Here is a 20,494-nt window from a genome sequence, read left to right on the forward strand (position 1 = left end):
TCCCCCAAACCCTGCCATCAGATAATGGAAAACTCTGACCTTGTGTCAGGTTGTCATAAGAGACAGCTACAGCAGCAGGACGTGCTGAGAACACGAGAGGGGAGACAGAGCTGGGATTCAGAGAGGCCAGTGCAGCAAGCTGGTGTCCATTCCATCTCCAGGGCCCTAACTTTGCAGGCCAGATCTGGCCAGGAGCTTGAATGTTGGTGCACCGACTATGTGCACCATTCACACGTGTGTGTGTATAAATTGTATCAAGCATATATACAAAACTAATATACAGCTTGATGTACTGTAACTCCTACCTGAGACAAGAAACAGGACATTACAAGCACCCAAGAAGCCCCCCAGACGCTAGTGTAAGTTTTTCGTTTATAGTCACAATAATCTTTACAAGAAAGGAGGTGTTATTATCCCCGTTTATCTGTGAAGAAACTAACACTCAGAGAGGCTCAGAAATGTCCTAAAATTTTTCGGTTGATCAGTCAAACCTGAACTCTGGAGTGTCTTTGACTCCAGGGCTCCTGCCAACACTCCACCAGCGTCTCCCCCAGAAATGTGAGGAAAACACGAGAAGGCACAGACGACATGAACCTCCTGATCCCCGTGATCTGGAGGGCTGCACACGGGGTCCCGCATCGGACGGGTGGTTGGACCTGGCGAAGTTGGGGCCTTTGCCACATCCATGCTCACACTCTCTGATTTCATATTACTGAAATCAAGTTTCAGGGAGTGCGGGTCCTCCCCCGGCCCGGTCTTGCCCTCCCCAACTCTGCATTATGGATGGAGTGAATCATCTGGTAAATAATTCACCTGTAATCGGGATGGTGAGGGTAACGGGAGATCCGGGGTGGATGTGTCAGGAGGTGCCCCGGTTGGCAACCTGAGCCAGACTGCCCCCCAACCTTCCAGGGCTGGGCTTTGCTTTGGAGAGAGGGAGCCTGAGAGGCAGGCAGGAACCTCGGCGGGGCGGCCACGCAGGGAGATGGGGCCATGGTGGGTCAGGGAGCCCTGCTCAGCCCACTCAGCCTCCTGCTGCTGGCACCCCTCTGCCTTCTGCATCCAGCGGCCTCGGGTGAGTGATGCTCAGTCCGCCCTCCACAGGAGCCCACCTCTACTCACATCCCATTATTTCTTCCCCTTTCTTCCTCTGGATCCTCTTTTTGCCCTTGTGTAGCCATTCAGTGAAGTCCATTAACTTCATCCACCTGCCAGACATCAGCCAGTGTGCACTGAGCGACCTCTCATGCCAGGTTGGGGAGGCAGGGCCGGAGCACCGAGAGTGCTCTGCTCTTCTGAACTTTGAATAGCCGTAACAGCTTGTGCTGAGGGCCACTGTCGGGGTGTAAGCTTAGTGTGACACGGTCAGACCTGGGTTTCAGGACGTTCCCTCCAAAGCTGACAGATTTCAGGGAGCTGGAGGCAGTGGGGAGATCTTTGCAATAGTCCAGGTGGGAGATGCTCATAGCGTCCAAAGTAAGGTCCACAGGGTTGGAAAGAACCAGTTTCTGGATTAAATGCCTTTCTCCTTGACCAGCTGAACATCAGAATCTTGACTGCTCCCGTCCCTCCAACTCCACACCCGTCTCCTCCTCTTCTCTCTCTGGGGAAGCTGACAGCAGTGGGGGAGAATCTGAGGTCAGGGATTAGGCAGGGCTCCAACCCCAGCTCCTCCATGTACCGTGTGGTTTTAGATGAAGTAATTTCATGTTTCCGAGTCTGGGGAGGGCATGTCGTGGTTGTTATGGTGAAGATCAGTAGGTGATCAGCAGGGGAAGAGTTCAGGGCAGGCACGGTACCGGGGGCACTCAGTCAGCAGAAGCTTGTGTGCGGGAGCCCTGGGGCTCGGTCCTCCGAGGCACTTATCTTTCCTAAGTTTGCTGAGGCTCCCTGCAGCATGCTGACCACAAGCGACAGAAGAACAGGGGCCCAGGCAGGCGTGAGGTTGCCTGCTGGATCTGCCCCCATCGCTGCTGTCTACTGCCTGGTGGACCGGAAGCTCCATGAGGGCAGAGATGGAGGGCTCATTTGTCACGGTAGCCCATGCCTGGCCCCGTGCAGGCGCTCCAGATTAACAGCTGATGAATGAATGGGTGCTGGGTGGGCTGACGGCAGGCTGGGATCATCCCTTTGCTGCAGTGGGTCTGGAATCCCCTGGAGTCCTTACGCAGATATCTCCAGAGCCTGAGTTACCAGTGGTCACGTACACCTCCTGAGCCTTGGGGGTCATTGTCTGGCTGGTCATCAGATTGACTTCTGGATGGTTGTTAATATACAGATTCCTGGGCCCTGAAACCCCTCTCCCCACTCGGGGATTCTGACTCAGTCTTCCGAGATGAGGCCCAGGAATCTACATTTTTATCAAGCTTTCCGAAAGGCCTAATGGGAATCTCTGCTCCAATCCATTCCCTGATTGCAAGAAATCCCCTAACCCCACCCACTCGTACAGCACAGCCAGACAGGAAGCTCTGTGGGCCCCTCAGAAACCATCTCTTGTCCACCAAGTCCAGAAGGGCTTATGCTGCCTTATCAAACCCTGACAAGCCGGCCCGCCCTGCAGACCACCAATAACAGAGATTGTGGGCAAGGAACGGGAGCAGGAGACCTCAGACCGGCCTGGATAGTCTGCGTTGCCTCTCTGTCTCCAGGGCAGCCCCATCCGACCCGAGGAGCCCCCAGGGAGACTTCCTCCATCCAAGGAGTGCGAGGTGGCTCAGTGGAGCTGGCCTGTGGCGCCCAGTCTGCCCCCCTGGTGGTCTTCTGGAGCTTCACTCCCCTGGGCTCTCTGATTCCCCAGCCCGTGGCCGTCGCCAGTGGAGGGGAGTTCAAGGTGGAGGCCAGCGCCTCAGCTCTGGGGGCCGTGAGTCTGCGAAACAGCAGCCTGGTGCTGTGGGAGCTGCAGGAGGGGGCCCGCGGCCACTTCCTGTGCCAGGCCCTGCATGAGGCCAGCGGCCAGCTCCACGTCACCTACTCTTCCCTCGCTCTGGCCGTGCTGGGTGAGGGGCCTGGCCGGGCACCCCGGCAGGCTTGAGCTGCTGTGCATGCTGCTTGGAGTCTATTTGCATGTGCCGCCCATTGTGTTCTGCTGGGCTCGGGTTCTATGGGGCCCTCCTCCTGGGAGCAGGGACACCTGGGATCATGGGAAGGGATGCTCAGGGGCCTGCCAGCAAGTGCTGGGCCGCTGGGCATGGCCTTGGTCTGCGATAAACACAGGGCCTCTCCTTCCTCTGGCCAGTGCCCGTATCGAAGCCTCAGGTGTGGCTGAGTGACCCGTCCCCAGTAGAGGGGGCCTCCTTGGTGGCCACATGTATAGTGCGGGAGGGCACGGAGCCTGTGACCTTTGCCTGGCAGCATCAGGCACCCCGAGGCCCTGCAGAGGCTCTCATGGGGGTCACAAAGCGTCTGATCCAGCTGGACCCCGTCAACCGGACCCACCTGGGCTGGTACACGTGCACTGCCCACAACGCCGTCAGCCAGCTGAGCAGTGACGGAGCCTTCCTGGACATCATCTGTGAGTCACAGTGGCCGAGGGGAAGGGGTCAGGGCTGGCACCCACCTACCCACCTGGGCTTGGCCTCCTGACACATCTCGGGACCCCCAGGAGTACCCTAGCCCTCCAAGAGGCTCCAGCAGGCGGGAGTCAGGGCATTGTACCCGTTGGTGTCAAAGACGGCTCTAGTACAGGGCATGTTCACCTTGTCAAGGTCGAGGGCCCTGTTCCCAGGAAAATGTGTATACGTTCAAGGTCAGTTTACCCTAATTTCAGGGGAGGGGCTCAGAAATTCTGCTTTTGACCAATTGGACCCTGAAGAAACAGGGAGGGAGTTTCAGTGAAAAGAGAGGGTGGCAATTTGATCCTAAGTCTGAGGCTGAGAGGTTGCAATTAGAAGTCAGAAACTTGTCTTGGAAGCACACACAGCAAACAAAGGATTAGAAAGATCTCCAAAACAAGTGAGGAAAGAAGCAGCAATCTGTACAAAAGTGGACCGAGGACAAAAATAGCTATCTCAGTAAAGAGAACACATGTAGCAACTTAACTTCTAAAAATTTTTTTCAAAAGATTTTTTTGAATTTAAAAATGAAATCAGGGGTTTGTGTGAAAGATGAAGACTAGGATAGTCTAGCGCTATACTGTCCAATAGGGTAGCCACTGTGTGACTTTGATTTCTTGGGATGTGGCTGAACCTGAGATGTGCTCTGAGTGTAAAGTGCACACTAGACTTTGAAGATTTAATCTAAAAATAAGTATGTATATCTGTGCATATATATGGGCTTCCCCAGTGGCTCAGACAGTAAAAAATCTGCCTGCAATGCAGGAGACCTGGGTTTGATCCCTCGGTCAGGAAGATCCCCTGGAGAAGGGAATGGTAACCCACTCCAGTACTCTTGCCTGAGAAATCCCATGGAGAGAGGAGCCTAGCAGGCTACAATCCATAGGGTTGCAAAGAGTCCGACATGACTGAGTGACTAACACACACACACATCTATATATATACTTATATATACATATATATATATATTCATCAATACTTTTTAAAAATGACTTTTGAATAAGTGTATATTATTTATTGATTTAGTTTTTAAAAATTTTGTCCATGCCACATGACATGCAGGATCTTAGTTCCCCAACTGGGGATCAAACCCATGCCCCCTTCAGTGGATGCACAGAGTCTTAACCACTGGACGGCCAGGGAAGTCCCAATATTTTTTATGTTGATTGTGCATTGAAACTATAATATTCTGCGTGTATGTGGTTCAACAAAATATTATTAAAATTGGTGTTTTTTTTCACTTGGTTGGCTTTGGTTATTTTTCCTTTCTAAGATTTGGAAAATTTAACACATGTGTGGCTCACATATACCTATTGGATAGTGCTGGTCTAGCACATTTAAGGAGCTAGGACTCTGCCTAAGGATGTCCACTAACAATGGTGGCCTGTGGAGATTGTCAGCAGAGGAGCATGGGGGAGACAGGTGAGAAGTTCTTGGGAAGGAATTAGGAGCAGAATGAAACAAGCAGAGAATTCAGTCATTTCTGGGAATCAGGGAGAGAGAGGACCCAGGAGACAGGGGCAGTGAGTCTCCTCCTGGCTGCTAGGGTTATGCTCAGGTCATCTTCTCACCCTGTTTTCATCCCTTTCCAGTCTAAAAGGATCAACTGCCCCAGTTCCAAGAAACCCCTCAATCCCAGGCAGATGGGAAGGACTGGGCGCCCTGCCTCTTTTCTGCCCAGCTGGGTCTTGCCCATCCCCCCACCTCAGTTCAACCACAGCCCCTCAGGGAACCACACCACAGTCACAGCTGCCCTTCTGAGCTCCCCCGGCCCAGGGTGCTCACCTCCACCAACCCTGGTCACCTACACTGGACTGTGAAGGCCCCTGCTCTTTGAGTTCCTGGGGGCCTAGCACGGTAGTTGACACAGCTGGTACATCATAGATACCCACTGGGTAGGGAGTGAACTCAGCGACGACTGTACGAGTGACTGAAGGAATGAAGGCTGGGAGGTATGACAAGCCTTCCTTGCCCTCCAGATGGTCCAGACAATCCTGTGATCACCGTGGAGCCACTGGGCTTCACTGAGGAGGGGTTTGGGGCCAGTGAGAGGGAAGAGGTGACCCTGAGCTGCCTGGCTGCATCCAACCCCCCCAGCCTCTACGTGTGGCTCCATGACCACACTCAGGTGCATGCCGGGCCCACCTACGTCATCGCCAGTGCCAGCCGTGCCCACACAGGTCTGTACACCTGCCTGGCCCGCAACAGCCGCCTGGACACCCACACGCAGACCAGCATCCAGCTCACCATCTACTGTGAGTGTGTGGGGAGGGGGCCCTTGCAACAGGAGCCCCCCGGACCTGTGCTCTGGCAGAGTCCAGGGGCCCTGGTGTGGACGTGGATTGGGAGGGAACACTTGGGAAACCAGATGGAGTTGCTAGGTGGTCAGAGCCGGTCTATGAAAGCCCTCCAAAGTGGGAAGGGGCGGGAAGACGGGATGACCATATGTAGACCCCCTCCCCAGGGAATTGTTCTTTCACCCTGGGGACTGAACTGAGGCACAGAGAAGGGTAAAGAGAAGGGGACAAAGCAGGGAAAGGGAGACTTCCCAGGTGGGGGCCTAGGGGGGCTCTGGAATTCCTCATGGACTCTGAATACCCACCCCTCTCCCAGCCTCTGCCCTGGGCCTGAGAACTATGCCTTTCCCTTATCAGCTCCTCAGACAGATCGCTCTTTCCCCTTTCACCAACTTCTCCCTACTTCCTCCACCCTTGACACCTCAGGCCTCCAGGCTCCCAGGTCCGTGGGGGGTGGTGGGGAGGTTGCAGCGCACTGCTCCAGCCCTGCCCTCACACTGCTCCAGCCCTGCCCTCACACTCTTCTCCACCCAGATCCCCCCAAGGCGCAGCCCTCCTGTGCTGTTCTCCCTGCCCCTGAGGCACTGACTTTGGTCTGCACCTGGCCTGGGGGGCTTCCAGCTGCCCAGCTGCAGTGGGCCGGACCCCAGGGAGCTGGCCCCACTGCGCTCAGCAACGTCACCTGGAGTTATGCAGCCACGCATCTTGCCAACAGCAGCGCCTTCACCTGCACTGGCAGGCACCCAGCTCTGGCTCTGCCCATGCTCTGCAGGATCACGCTGTGTGAGTGGAGATGGTAGATGGCAGGGCAGGCCAGTGCAGGCAGAGGAGTGGGCAGGGGGCCGGGGCCCAGACCACTGGGGCCATGGGGTTGGAGGAGGGGCTGCAGACCACAGTCTCCCAGACCTGCTGCTTAATGGGGAGGTGGCAGCTTAGTCCCCACCTCCAGCTTTCTCTCCTCTCCAGCCCTGGTCTCCACCCACACGGTGGCTTAAGTCTGGCTTAGAGCCCCGTGACACCCTTGTTACCATCTCCCAGCCCCCAGGGAGGACCTTATTTTTACTGGTCTATTCTCGCACGCTTGCAATATCCACAGGATCTTAAAGAGCTGGACACGACTTAGTGACTGAACAGCGAAAAATTATCGCATGTTGGCCTTGAGACTTGCCTTTAGTTTTCTTTCTACATTGGAAACTCCTACCCATCTACCAAGGCCAAGTTCATATGTCGTCCTGTCTTCAGTCCTCTTCCCTGAAGACCCAGAGACTTTGTCTTTCTACCTATGCTCTAGCACACATCAGATTATATTGCACTCTGTTCCCACTGTTTCCCAGGCACATGGTCAGCCCTCAATAAATGTCAAATGAATGAATGAATGAATGAGTGAGTGAGTGACTGTGTACTCAGAGGCATGAGTGAGTGAAGCAATTAATGAAGAGTGAAGGGATGGGTAGGCCTTCCAGCCCTTTCTCCTCCTGTAGCGCCGTGCTGAGCCATGATTCTCTACCCAGGGGAACCGCTCTGGAGCCCCACTTGCTGGACCATGGCCACAATCAGAGACCAGTTCATCATGCTGAGCTGTGAGTGGCCCGGAGGCGAGCCCCCTGCTGTGCTGAGCTGGCTTGATGAGCAGGAGCAGCCTCTGGGCAGCAGCAGCTCCTCCCCGGCCGTCTACCTCCTGCAGGCCCAGGAAGACCTAGTTGGCAGAGAGTTCACGTGCCGGGGCACTCACCCACTCAGGGTCCCTGACCCCCTCTGCCAGCTACGGCTAGGTGAGTCAGAGCTAGAGGCTTGGTTCTGGGGCGGGATGGGAAGAGTGGCTCTCTGGAATTAGGGCGAGGGGCTCTGGGGGTTGGCGGCTGAGGAGAAATGCAGAGTAAGTCAAGACTCTGGGTCACCTCCCCTCCCAGGGCCTCAAGTTTTTTGATGCATAAAATCAGGGGGCTTGGTCTAGGTCTGTGTTGTCCAATAAAAATATAATGTGAGCCATAGATAGAATTTAACATTTTCTAGTAACCATGTTTTAAAAAAGTAAAAAGAAACAGTGAAACGTTTTATTTAGCTTGATATACCCAACACACTGGGCTTCCCTGGTGGCTCAGATGGTAAAGAATCTGCCTGCAGTGTGGGAGACCTGGGTTTGATGCCTGGGTCAGGAAGATCCCCTGGAGAAGGGAATGGCAACCCACTCCAGTGTTCTTGCCTGGAGAATCCCATGGACAGGGGAGCCTGGCAGGCTACAGTCCATCGGGTCCCAAAGAGTTGGCACGACTGAGCGACTAACACAACCCAACACACTGATATACTAATTCCAACGTGTAATAATAAAATTATCAGTGACATTTACATTCTTTTTTCTTTTCATACTGCCTTCAAAATCTAATGTGTGTGTTTCCAGTGGCAGAACGTCTCAATGTGGACTGGCCACATTTCAAGTGCCAAATTGTCATGTGTGGCCGGGGAGTAGGGGAGGGGGGCTGTTATTGGACCGCAAGGTCTAGACTTGGAGGGATGCTGTGGCCCTCGTTTTCATCAATTTGCACAAGGTGCCTAACTGTCTTCTTGATTTGCATTAACGAATCAGGCACCAGAAGTCCTCCCCTGCTTCTCCGACTCCCGCTGTTTTTGGTCTGATTTCTTTCTCTGTCTTCATCAGGCCAGGCCAGTCCTGCTTATCGCCAACTCATAGACAAAGAATTAAACATTGAAGTAAAAATTTGAGAAAAGCAAACGGCATAGCCGTCACCCAGAACGCTTCTGACAAAATGCTTCATGTCTTGGTCTGCAAAGGCTGAGTGACTAGCATGGTTTTCAGGGAGGTCCACCACTCAACATATTTCTTTCCCTTATTACTCAGCCTCAGGACTGGAAATTCCATCATAGGAGATTCATGAACACCTGAAACCCTGGGTCTTTAGGAGTTAGTCCATAAAAACAGCACCTGCTGTGGGCCCGGCCCTGTGCCTGGGGTGGAGGCGCTGTGGGCCTTTGCGGGGTGGGGATAGGAGGCCCTGGGCCAGGTGCTGGGAGGAGGTGGTTAATGCAGAGGTTAAGAAGGGCGGGGGCCCACCTGTAGGAGCTGCTCTGGGGTCGGGAGGGAGAGAAGCATCATGAAATACAACTACTGTCAGTAAAACTTGGAGCAGGTGGTGCTGGGAATACAGCACAGAATGAGAGCCTGAAAGAGGGGGCAGACCGGGCCAAGGCAGGCTTCACTATCAACTCTACAGCCCTCGCATCTGCTTTCTCCCCTCCCCACTCCCTCCACCACTGGCCAGCGCCTCCCCTCTGAGCATCCCCACCAGCACAGGGGGCACCTTCTCACCTATCCTCTCTGTCCCTACAGAAGCCCCTCAACTGGCAGTGGCTGAGCCCCGGGTGTCAGTGCTGGAGGGGGAAGAGGCCTGGCTGGGATGTACCCTCCTGGGGGGCATGCCACCTGCCCAGCTCCTCTGGCTGGGACCTCAGCGACGGCAGGTGGAGCCGGGCACTTTGGGATTCACTCTGCACCCTGAGGGGACCCAGCTGCGCCTGAGTGTCCAAGGTGCCGACCCAGTCCGCCACGGGGGCACCTACCAGTGCGTGGCCCAAAATGCCTTGGGCAACAGCAGTCGGAGGGTCCTGCTGGAGGTCCTGAGTGAGTGAGGGGTGGTGTGCACGTGTGCATGTGCGCACAGAGGGAATGGGGAACCTCCAGCCACTGCTCTTTAGGTGGAAAGGCATATGGATTCTCTGCTTCAAACATTGGATGTGTTATCTTTCTCAGGCACAGATGGACCCTCAAAAAACACAAACCCCATGTGAACGTGAATCAGATACCCTCGCGTTCAGGCAAACAGAACTCCATGTAGTCAGAATAACTTCCTTTTCCTCCATTTATAAGGGGCTTCCCTGGTGGCTCAGTAAAGAATCTGCCTGCAAAGCAGGAGACCCGGGTTTGATCCCTGGGTTGGGAAGATTCCCCTGGAGAAGGGAATGGCAACCCACTCCAGTATTCTTGCCTGGAGAATCCCATGGACAGACCATGGAGCCACGGAGTCGGACACAACTGAGCGATTAACACACACCTCCATTTACAGAGGAGGAAACTGAGGCCAGTGTGTAAGTCTAGGGTAAACAGACCAAAACTACACAGAAGTGGTCGAGACTACAACCCCCCTCTCCGCATCCCCACACCACCAGCTGTATCTCAACGAAACCCTAATAAGCCCTGGAGCACACACATGCATGCACACACATGCCTGTATGTGTCCCCGCCTTCACCCCAGGATACCCCGCTCCCCCCAACGTCACCATCAGCCGCCTGACCTACGGGAGACGCCGGAGCGAGGTGCAGCTGCAGTGGACCGTCCGAGGCCCTGGCAATCTGACGGGCTTCCTGGTGCAGCGAAGGGCCAGCCTCCCAGGCCTGGGGGCAGGGGCTTGGGAGACCGTGGCTGGTGACATCGAGCCGGAGAGCAGGGGCCGGCGGCTGGGGGGCTTGGACCCGGGGGTCCTCTATGCCTTCCGCGTCCTGGCTCTGAATCATCGTACGGCTGGCCATCCCTCTGAGGTGAAGACACCAGGTGCCTGGGCTTGCGCCGTGGAGAGACTTGCTTTTCTCCACTGAACCCAACCCGAGTCATTTTCTTCTCCGCAGGGCATGCGTTCCTTTTTTGTTTCCTCCTGAGCCCCTCCACCCCCAGTCTCTGTCCTCTCCTCTGCCCTCCCCCTCTCAAGTAACCCCACTGCTGTCTTTCCGTCCCTCTCAGAGTCTCTGGAGGCCTGGGCCTAGCAGCAAGAACCATAGTCCAGTTCAGATGAAATAGTGAACGGGAGGTGTAGTTGCTGGTAGTTAAATTAGGGTGAGGGCCCAGCTCTGCGCCTCAGTCTCACCTCCTAGGGCACAGGTGGGCTCTTGGCTTCCTGCTGTTCATTCTCCACCGTGGGTATTCCTTCCCTCCTGCCCCAGGCGGCCGAGATAACCAGACTACTGCCTGCTCTGCCAGATAGAGGGGGCTTGGCTGGGGTCTCAACACCCCAGGAGCCCAGGCAGGCTGAGCACCCTCTCCTGGGGAGACACCTGGTCTCCCGATTCTCTAGGTCAAGGCTTGCTCTTGATCACAGCCCCCAACCCCCAGGTGGAGGGCCAACCGGAGGAGCAGGGCACGGCCTGCGTGATGCCCCAGAGCCGCTGTTGCCGAGCTCAGCAGTGGCTCTAAACCTACCCTGTACACCCTCTCCTAGCGGACCCTCCCTTCAGCGCCTATGCAGCAGTGCTGGGTGCGGCAGGCACAGGAATGGTGGTGGCGACAGTGGCCTCCCTGCTGGTGTTCCAGTATGCTGCCCGGCACCCGGACACCGTCCCGTGTGAGTGGGAAGCTCAAGGACTGGGCTGTTGACCCCAAGAGGCAGCCCCATATTAGATAGGCTTCCCTGGTGGGTCGGATGGTAAAGAACCCACTTGCCAGTGCAAGAGATGCTAGAAACTCGGGTTTGATCCCTCGGTGGGGAAGATCCCCTGGAGGAGGAAATGGCAACCCACTCCAGTATTCTTGCCTTGGAGAATCCCATGGACAGAGGAGCCTGGGCTATGGTCCACAGGGTTGCAAAGAGTTGAACACAACTGAGCAACTTAGCACACAATACGGAGACTCCCCTGGGCCAAGAATCTAGGCTCTTCCTTAGTTGTGACCTCTTCCCAAAGCTGGAGTCCCTCAGGGCTCCAACCCTGAACCTTGGGGCATCTAGGGCCACCCCCTTCCAGGTTCCTGAGCCTGGGGAGAGGAGGGTTATTCTCCCGGGACCTAGGCTGGCTGCTCAAGAAATGCACCTCTTCCTTTTCTTCCTTCAGGCCTTGGGCGCTTGCTCGTTCCCAGGTGCGTGTGGAAGCCCAATCATTCTGGAGGTCAGGATTTTCTTCTAACTGGACAGGAAGGCTGGGAAAGTATAACTTTACTCTCCTACTTCACCCTCAGGGAGCAAAGTCACCAATATCAGGGCTCAAGGGGTGGCCCCGAGGCAATGCCAGGTAAGCCCAATTTTACCCCCAAACTGGGGAGAATAGTCATGAGCCACCCGTGATAATCAGTCTCCCTTGTCCTCTGGGAGCAACCTGGGACACCCCCAGGCACCTCTCTTTCCTTTGCTTGTGTCCATTCTCTGTAGGCACCGAACCATCCCCCACCACCCCAGGTTCAGATCCTGCACAAGAATCCATGGAGCCCCCGGTGAATGTCACCGTCACAGTGACGGCCACACCATGAGGCCCCAAGCGGAAGGTGCCCACAGGCTTAGGGAGATGGTGGGGGGGATGGGAACATCCCCTCGTCACATTGAATCTTAAAGACCCTAACTACCCCTTCCCGCTGGATAAGCATCTTCTTACAACCAGCGGAAGGCTCAGCTGCAGGGCCTCTAATGACTTGGTTATGAAACCAGTCCTGGCCCAGCTCATGGCAGACGGAGGTGGAAAAACCAGGAAGACACATGACTGCGGAGAAGATCGCTGGCTGTCCGAGGGCAAGTGAGAACGGTGTCTGGAGCCATATGACCTAGCTTCCTGCCTCCAGCCTGAGTTCACGCACTGAACAATCTTTCAATAAATCACTCACGATGCTCTCACTGGTGGAGGGTTATTTCACTTGCAGTTCCCACAGGGAGAAGCTGACCAGCTTCAGTCGGGACCCAGGTTTCCCTACTGGGAGGAAGCTAGGAGATGGGAAATGAGATAGGCAGGTGTGTGTGTGCGCCTTCATGCAACGGTAGCAAGAAATGTGCTCTTCTCCCATCTAAGTACTAACCAGGCCCGACCCTGCCTAGCTTCCGAGAGCAGATAAAACTTGGCACCTTCAGGATGGTAGGGCCGTAGAGATGTGATCTTCTGGCTCTTTCCCAATCTCCAGCTCCTTCCCCCTCAAACACAAGCTGCACCAGGGCTGGTAGCAGAGCCAGGTGCCCAGAGCCCTTGCCTCCCTTTCACCTCTCATGCAGGCACAGCACAGAGCCTGCCGTGGCCAAAGGGCTCACAGTCGCTGGACTCGAGAATCTGTGCCAACAAGACGGGACAGGGGTTCCTGCCACCAGGCTGGGGGAGCTGGCTGCCAGGGGCCCGGGGCTGGCCAAAGTCACACTCTGTCAGCCGCCGGCATGACTCACTGGCTCCGAGCGTGTGTGTCTGACATCTGGGTGAAGCACAAATGCGTGCTTGTTCCACTGCCTCCGCGGGGGACGCAGAGGAGAACAAACAGCCAGGCGGCCAAGGGATGGTCCTGCCAGGAATCGGGAGAGTGGCGCCTGAGAGGAAACGGAGCGCTGACAGAAATGGCGCGCTCCTGTTTCTCACGGACTGTCTCTACGAGAAGAAGGCTTTCGGGTTCCCTCAGAGCTCTCAGGACTGGGGCTGCGGGTCAAGGAAGGCCTGTTTAAATCTGGGGAACACGGCGTGACAGGGCCCACCCCAGGCAAAAGTCCCTGGTGGCTTTCTGGTTGAAGCAGCCCAGACACTGGGTTTTTTTGTTTTTGTTTTTGGCTGTGCTGGATCTTGTTGTTGTTTAGTTGCTAAGTTGTGTCCGACTCTTTGCGACCCCATAGACTGTAGCCCCCCAGGCTTCTCTGTCCATGGGATTTCCCAAGCAAAAATACTGGAGTGGGTTGCCATTTCCTTCTCCAGGGGCTCTTCCTGACCCAGGGATCGAACCCGTGTCTCCTGCATTGGCAGGCAGGTTCTTTACTCTCTGAGCCACCAGAAAAGCCACTTGGGAAGTGCCAGACCTTAGCTGTGGCACGCAGGATCTAGTTCCCTGACCAGGGAGTGAACCTCGGCCCCCGGAGCATGGAGTCTTAACCACTGGACACCAGGGAAGTCCCACCCCAGACACTTTTTTTTTAGGGCAGTAAAGCTAAGCTGCTTCTTAAGACTAAATTTCTGGGGTTCACATGGACATGGCTCTAGGTTAACGGTAAAAATAGACAAGGTCTGAGACGGGATCCCTCTTTCTCACTCTCCTCTGCCCCCATTTCCTTCTGAAGAAATGCTAAGCCCCCTAAGGGGATGTATCTGCTTTGACAGAGCTCCTTGCTGCAGATATTTTCCCAGCCACACATAATGTATTTGTCCTGGATCCTTTTTCTTCAGGGCCTGGATCTCTGCAGTCAGATCAGAAAGGATTAATTCACTTGACTCTAAGTTACGCAGAGGAGGTTAAGGACGGACACGTCCAAAACATTTCAAAGACATGCACCCATCTCCACCACAAGCTATAAGCAGCTTCACACAGACAGGGAGCATCAGAGAACTGCATCTTCATGAGCTACTCTACATGAAAGCAGCATTCTCTTTTAATAGAAAATCATATCGACCAAATAAAACCTGTCAAAGCTACGTCATTTAAAATATATACAATTTCAAACATAATATTACAACTTTAAGGAAAATAAAACATACTTTTCAATATGATACAAAAACATGCATCTGAAAATCACTGCTTTAGGAGAGAGCAACACAGGTGAAATTCAGTTAGAAGGCTGACTTCTTGGCAGTCCTGTAGCTGGAATGAGACTTGCGTCACGATCAGCTTAGTAATCTGTATCCGTCTTCGCAGACTCATTTGACAAAAACAAAACTCAGAAAGAAATGCCTTTTGTTTTTAAAGACCACTTCAAAAGGTTTAAAACATTGCCATTTCACTTACATTCTGTACAGCGCCCATCATCAGAGGATCAGTGCATAACCAAAAGAAGGGGGAAAAAAAGGAGCTAGAGAAATGATATAGCAGAAGGGGCAGTTTGATGCTAAAACAAAGACTCACAGAGTTCTAAGAGAAGGGATGTGAAGAGGTCTGATGGATTACAGGATCACTCTCACGCTGAGAGAAGGTCAAATTTCCCGGGAAGGGGTGGTAGCAAGGGAGGGGGGTCACGGGGAGAAAGGAGGGCTCCGGGGAGACCAGGTAATAAGCTCAGAGCTCTGCCCGCGGGGCACAGGGACAGCCTCTCTAGTTGTGGAGCTAGAGCATTGGAGGAATTCTGCGGTGGGGAGGACCGGGGGCTTACAGAACGGGTTCCATCAGCAGAGTGAACCGCAATGGTTTTGGAAAGCAGTCTGGAAAAACAGGAGCTCAGATTCCCGCTCCAGATAAGTTCAGATTCAGGCTCTGTGGCTCACCCGTGTGATCTGGGGACTTTATCACCTACTTAGTAGCTGTGTCTTAACAGGAAGATTTGAGATAGTAGTAGCAAGCACCAGCAGTCTGGTACATAACAGTAACTCCACAAATGTTAGGGCCATTGCCCATGCTGTCCTGTCCTCTGACTTCCTGGCAAGTAACATTAGGTAGGACTGTTTTGGGTAAATGTGCAGAGCATAAAAGTTCAGAACAACTCATAGTTAGAGAGCACTCATAACTCCTAAACATGAAGGCAATTATATATATATATATATTTATATTTATATATCTCAATATATAAAAGCATTTTTTATAAATAAAATACAATTAAAGGGATAACACTTAAAACAGCGTTACTAATAATATAAATAAAGCAGTCCACAACGAGATTGCCCTACAGTTAAAGTCATTTTTCTCTTCCTAGTGGACAAATCCCATATTCAAACTCAATCTTTAAAAGCAGTTTATGACCTAAGGCTCACGCTAATACACCTCTGTTTCCTGAATCAAAATGACTGCTTACAAACACTTACCCCCCAGTTTTCTGAAACTCCCTTTGTGAGTGTAGCACTATAACCTGACTGGCAGACACAGGGGATGTTTTCATATTCCGTGTCCTTTGCTGGCCACAGAAGTAAAGGATGCAGCTAACTCCCTCCAAAGCTAACTGCATCTAGGCAACAATGAAGAATAAATCCAGTACACTATAGGTGTGGATGTCTGAAATGGAGAATTTGACTCTGGAGCATCCGTGGTACCTGACTATGAAACTGTATCCACTACATTCTACTCCAAGTAATCCTTGCATAGTGACCCAGCTCACGCGGCACATTCCGCTAGCGGTTCTATTTCTAAAATATATAGACGTATGTAAGGGAATATGGAGGCATTTACACAGGAAGTCGATTAATACAGTATTCTACTCTATTTTACTGCAATTGTTGGGAAACTGTAAAAATATTTTCACTTATGCTAGAATCGCTTGACTCTCCATAAAGAGAATTGTTTTGTTTTGTTTTTCCCCAAAGGGATGCACAATCCAAAAAAGGGCAGTGATCCATAAAGCTCGAGTCAAGCCATCAAATACACTGAGCGCTGTGCTGTTTTGTTTCGGACGTGGGGAGGAAAAGCCTTTCAACGGCAGCCGCAAATGTCCTTGTCACTCAGGGGCAGCAATAACTGTGATTTACGAGCTCCGCCAATCAAAGCTATAGGAGCCTGTTACAATGACGACATTCGGGAAAAATGTCAGGAAACTTCAGACCTCCAGATTCTTTTCTGACACTCACATCTTTCAGGTATTGCCCAAGCTGGAACTTAGAAAATACGGATTTTTCGGGGGTGTTGCACCACGATACTTCCTATACTAACAGGAGAGCTTCCGCCAAGATGATCCACCTGGAACCTTCCCTTTCTTCTTAAAATATGGATCTTTCTCTTCTAGTCACCATTTGAAAGTCTTATTTTTCTCTTAGAAACAGTCAAAAAGAGCCCCATGGTAACCATGTTATAAATAAATGTGATTTTAAATGATACTGGGTTTGAAGGCATTCTTTTTCTCTCTGGTCCTGGCTCCCTTTCTGCCTTCTACAACAACCCAACCAGACCAGCTTAACCTCCGTCATGTCCACAACACTGTGATTACTGCCTAGAAAACTGGACGTAACCTGTGCCCACATGCAGACAGCCTATAGGTCAACCATCACCTCCGTGGAAGGCACTCATCAAATTTACAAGACATCTATTATAAACATCAGGTGTAACAACTGTGGTTGATTTCCAATGTTCTCAGACAGTCTGATAATGCAATAGTGAAAGACAAGCTTTCCATCTGAAAACTCCCAAGTGGCCTGTGCAATTCCCTCTTAGCTGAATCAGCCAACAGGTAGGATCCTTGCAGGAGGGGCTCTTACTGTCGCTGAGGCTCTTGGACAACACGGTCTCAGGTGATTGAAACTGTGCCAAACGAGGTTGTTTACTGATGAAGGGAAGGAAGGAAGAGGGAGGGAAACTTTTAAGGCATAAATAACATAAAAGGGCACACCTTTTAAGATACATTCATATGACATCACTACGACAAAAAATAAATAACGATCTTTCTCTGAATTGAACTAATGTCCTTCACACAGTCCACTCCCAGGGCTGTTCCGTGCAGTTGCTGGCTTGCAGTGGGGACGTGACGGCGCCCTGCTGCATCCTCAGGTTTCCTGGGGTTGCTGAAGGGCCCCTGGAGGACTGTCTGCAGGAGTGCCAGGAGGACACCATGGTGTCTCTTCAGTACAGGCCTTCGAGACAGGTGGCAAAATAAGAGGATTCCAACGTAAAATGTTGTTCTCAGCTTCTGAAGGCACACAGCTGTCTCCTGAAAAACAAAGGTTTGGAAGCACTATGAAATGAGAAAGGCTGATTTTTATCAAAGCAGTCTAAAAACACTACCCTCAGCAATAAAGAAAGAACCATGAGCAAAATTAGAGCCCAGTTATGTTTATGTTTGAATCTGAGGGAGGCAGAGGTTTAAAATAAAGTTGAGCTCTCATGGACAGTGACATGATTCACCTAAGGGTTACAGCAAACCCCTTAAAAGCCCCCAAGTAACCATGTTCAAGAACTACTACAACTCCAGAATCAACTCAGACGAGAAAAGAAGCCTAGGATCACAGAATGCACCCTTCTAGCAAGTCTACTGTTCGGGTACAAACTGAATCAAAGCCTATTTGGATTTATTTTCCAGAATAGGATAGAATGAACAATCACAGATGAAGGACGTGTATCACAGAATTTCAGGGACCTCCCTGGCAATCCAGTGATTAAGATTCCCTGTATTGGGACTACAGGTTCGATCCCTGGCTGGGGAACTAAGATCCTACATGCCGTGCAGTGCGGCCAAAAAATTAAAAAATGCCAACAAAAGAACATCCCCAAACACCCCAGAATTTCAAAGAATCCTTTACAGAGTCAACTTTTATTGACATATCCAATACCCCCACACAATAATCTAAGAAATATGAGTTGATCACAGAAAGAACGTTCTGAAAGCATCATCTCTCCTGATATAGTTCTTAGTTAACTGAAGACTATTTAGAAACTTGAGATTTACAATGTCTTGCTGTACCTCTGTGGAACTCTGCTGTATCTTCCACACAGTGGGAACTGGCCCCATCTCTACTGTCTTGACAGCAAATCGGCTGAGCAGGTGTTGGTGTCTCGTCCTCTTTGACGCCCTCCTCAGGTGGCTGAACGCAGTCGGGGACGGTGGAAGCCAGACACACAGGCATCTTCATGTGGCCGAAGGGCTTCATTTCCAAACCGTCTTGAGTATAAGGTGCTATCACTGGGACCACAGGAAGGGGGCTGCTGCTGAAAGTGCTGCTGGTTTTGGTGAAACATCTACAAAGGGTAAACCCAAAGAGAGAGAATCGTGTCTAGAGGCATCAATAATTAAAATTCACTTATTTTGAAATATTATTTGGTATTTTGTATCCACAGATTCTTAAGGAAGACTGGTGCTTAAAAATAACTAAATGATTCACTATGATTTGAATTAGCAAGATCTCAAAAATTAAAGTGAAATACAAAGGAGAAGGCATCAAAATGCAAACCAGTGAATAATGGAACAGTACACGATGACTCATCACCTGCATCCTTTGCCTCTGTCCACTGTTAGAAGTTGTCTTTCATAATAAACTAGCTCCTGAATATAGCACACAGAAGGAAAAGGCCATTCATGCTGGAAGGAGTGAAGCAGAAAAAGAGGAAAAGGACAGAAAGCGGAGAAACTTATGGCCACGTGAGAGAAATGACCTTATGAAAGCCAACAAAAATACAGTTTTGAAACCAGCGATGTTCCCTTTCACTCTTGGAAGACACACTATAAGAACTAGACATTCAAAATCCAAGTTTTGTTTATTTTTCAATTTTTTTTTCTTTGCAGAATTAATTGCCAGAATTTATTAGTACTAAACATTCACTTCAATTCTGCCCTACTTTTGTCTCCTGTCTTCATCCAAGATATGTGTTTTCTCTAATTTTTTCTTCCTGTTCTTCAGATTGGATAATCTCTATTGATCTTTTAGTTTATTGACTCTTTCTTCTGTTGTCTTCAATTTTATATTAAGCCCAAACAGTAAATTCTGCATTCCAGTTATTTATGCTTTTCGGCTTTGGAACTTCCATTTGATCTTTACAGGTTCTATTTCTAAGATGAAGTTCCCCACGTGAAGCCACAGTGTGTTGTTCATTGAGTCCTTGAGCATATTTGTAACAGGGTCTGTTTCTATTGACAATTTTCTTCCCTTGAGTAAGGATCACTTTTTCCTATTTTTTACATGTATAGTAACTTTTTTTTTTTAACTGGATTTTTCCCTCTGATTTTCTGGTTGTTCTGTTGACCTCAAACTCCATCTTTCAACACCTTCAGTTTGTGTTCTTAATCCAAGATTGAAGAATGTCCTCAGGCAAAAACCCACAGACAAATGTTACCCATTGTCTTTCAAGGTTAGATGTATTCAGTTTCTGCCTGTTTCTTGTTACTCTACAATACTTTCAGATTTGCCCAGATTCCATCATTATTACCTGTGGATGATAAGCTATTCCATCATTAATAGAAACTGGAGACTGGAGACCCAGAAGTATTTACATATAAAATAAAAATACTTTTTATTTATAAAATTAGGAGTGAGAAAAGTGAAGACATTTTATGTGACTTTGGTCGGGAAGGTTAGGTAGGAAATACGCAAGTACGCTGGAGTTAGGCATGTTAGGGAATACAGGTAAGAACTCTGTGGACTTGCAGCCTTTTCACATGGGATAGCATGCTTCTGGAACATCAGATCAGGAAGGGGAGTCCACACAGCTGTCATGGGCATCTCTGTTGCTTCTAGTTACTAGAAATAACAAATGCTAAGCTTGAAGCCTTGGAACCTGAAAGAGAATAAGATATCTGTCAGTAAACCAAATCCTTAATTTAAATACGTTCAACTTTAATTTCAAAGAGAGAAATATATCGACTGTACACTTAGTAGAATCCAGATACAGTCATCGGGTATGAACGCAAAGTATGTCTGTTAGGTATTCATCTGCACAGAGAAACGTGACTGCAGCGTAATCTAATATGACTGTAATCCTAACCTTTAACACCATCAGAAAAAACACACACCTGATTGAAAGAAAATCTGTATTCCGATGCAAGTGTTAAGGCAGTAAAAAGTAGAGGAAGGACTGGTACGGAAGAAAGTGTGTTGGAGCCAGAATCAAAGCACTGGGCTAGCAGACCATGACTCTAGGAGAGCAAGGCATTCCTCATGGGCCTGCTGGACATTTCATTCAACTCTGAACTTAAAATTTTTCCTGGGATGCTGGGATGCCGACAAAGGTAAACACAGATCTCCTGACATTCATTTAAAAGTGTCCATGTTATCATCTTTTCATGAGTCTCTTCTGCTGTCTCAATACCCAGGGAATCTGAAAACTCTCTTGAATGTATTCAATTCATGAGAAACTA

At 50.7% G+C, this 20,494-nt stretch overlaps 2 protein-coding genes across 9 annotated transcripts in view; one reads left to right on the forward strand and one right to left on the reverse strand.

Annotated features, from left to right (window-relative positions):
* The first annotated feature begins 993 nt into the window (after window positions 1-993).
* Window positions 994-12,093, forward strand: VSIG10L2 (V-set and immunoglobulin domain containing 10 like 2). The gene is made up of 12 exons (XM_044943551.1): window positions 994-1,075; window positions 2,649-2,996; window positions 3,236-3,511; window positions 5,531-5,806; window positions 6,383-6,631; window positions 7,360-7,620; window positions 9,195-9,485; window positions 10,117-10,413; window positions 11,075-11,197; window positions 11,682-11,706; window positions 11,806-11,858; window positions 11,996-12,093. Exons 1-12 carry the CDS (start codon window positions 994-996, stop codon window positions 12,091-12,093), a joined length of 2,379 nt encoding a protein of 792 aa, XP_044799486.1.
* A 2,018-nt stretch (window positions 12,094-14,111) lies between these two features.
* Window positions 14,112-20,494, reverse strand: part of CDON (cell adhesion associated, oncogene regulated) — a 100,842-nt gene continuing 94,459 nt past the window's right edge. For 5 of the 8 annotated variants that reach the window (XM_044943550.2, XM_025286383.3, XM_044943548.2 and 2 more), the window contains 2 exons: window positions 18,107-18,381; window positions 14,112-17,356 (listed from right to left, as the gene is read on the reverse strand). In XM_044943550.2, coding sequence (XP_044799485.2) covers window positions 17,193-17,356; window positions 18,107-18,381 — 439 coding nt within the window. In that variant the 3' untranslated portion in view covers window positions 14,112-17,192. Of the gene's footprint in view, window positions 17,357-18,106; window positions 18,382-18,410; window positions 19,915-20,494 lie in introns of those variants that run through there. The other 3 variants (XR_006551356.2, XR_006551358.2, XR_006551357.2) reach the window with 1 other exon arrangement.

This window comes from Bubalus bubalis, chromosome 5 (assembly GCF_019923935.1).
Source record: "Bubalus bubalis isolate 160015118507 breed Murrah chromosome 5, NDDB_SH_1, whole genome shotgun sequence".
Classification (NCBI taxonomy): Eukaryota; Metazoa; Chordata; class Mammalia; order Artiodactyla; family Bovidae; genus Bubalus; species Bubalus bubalis.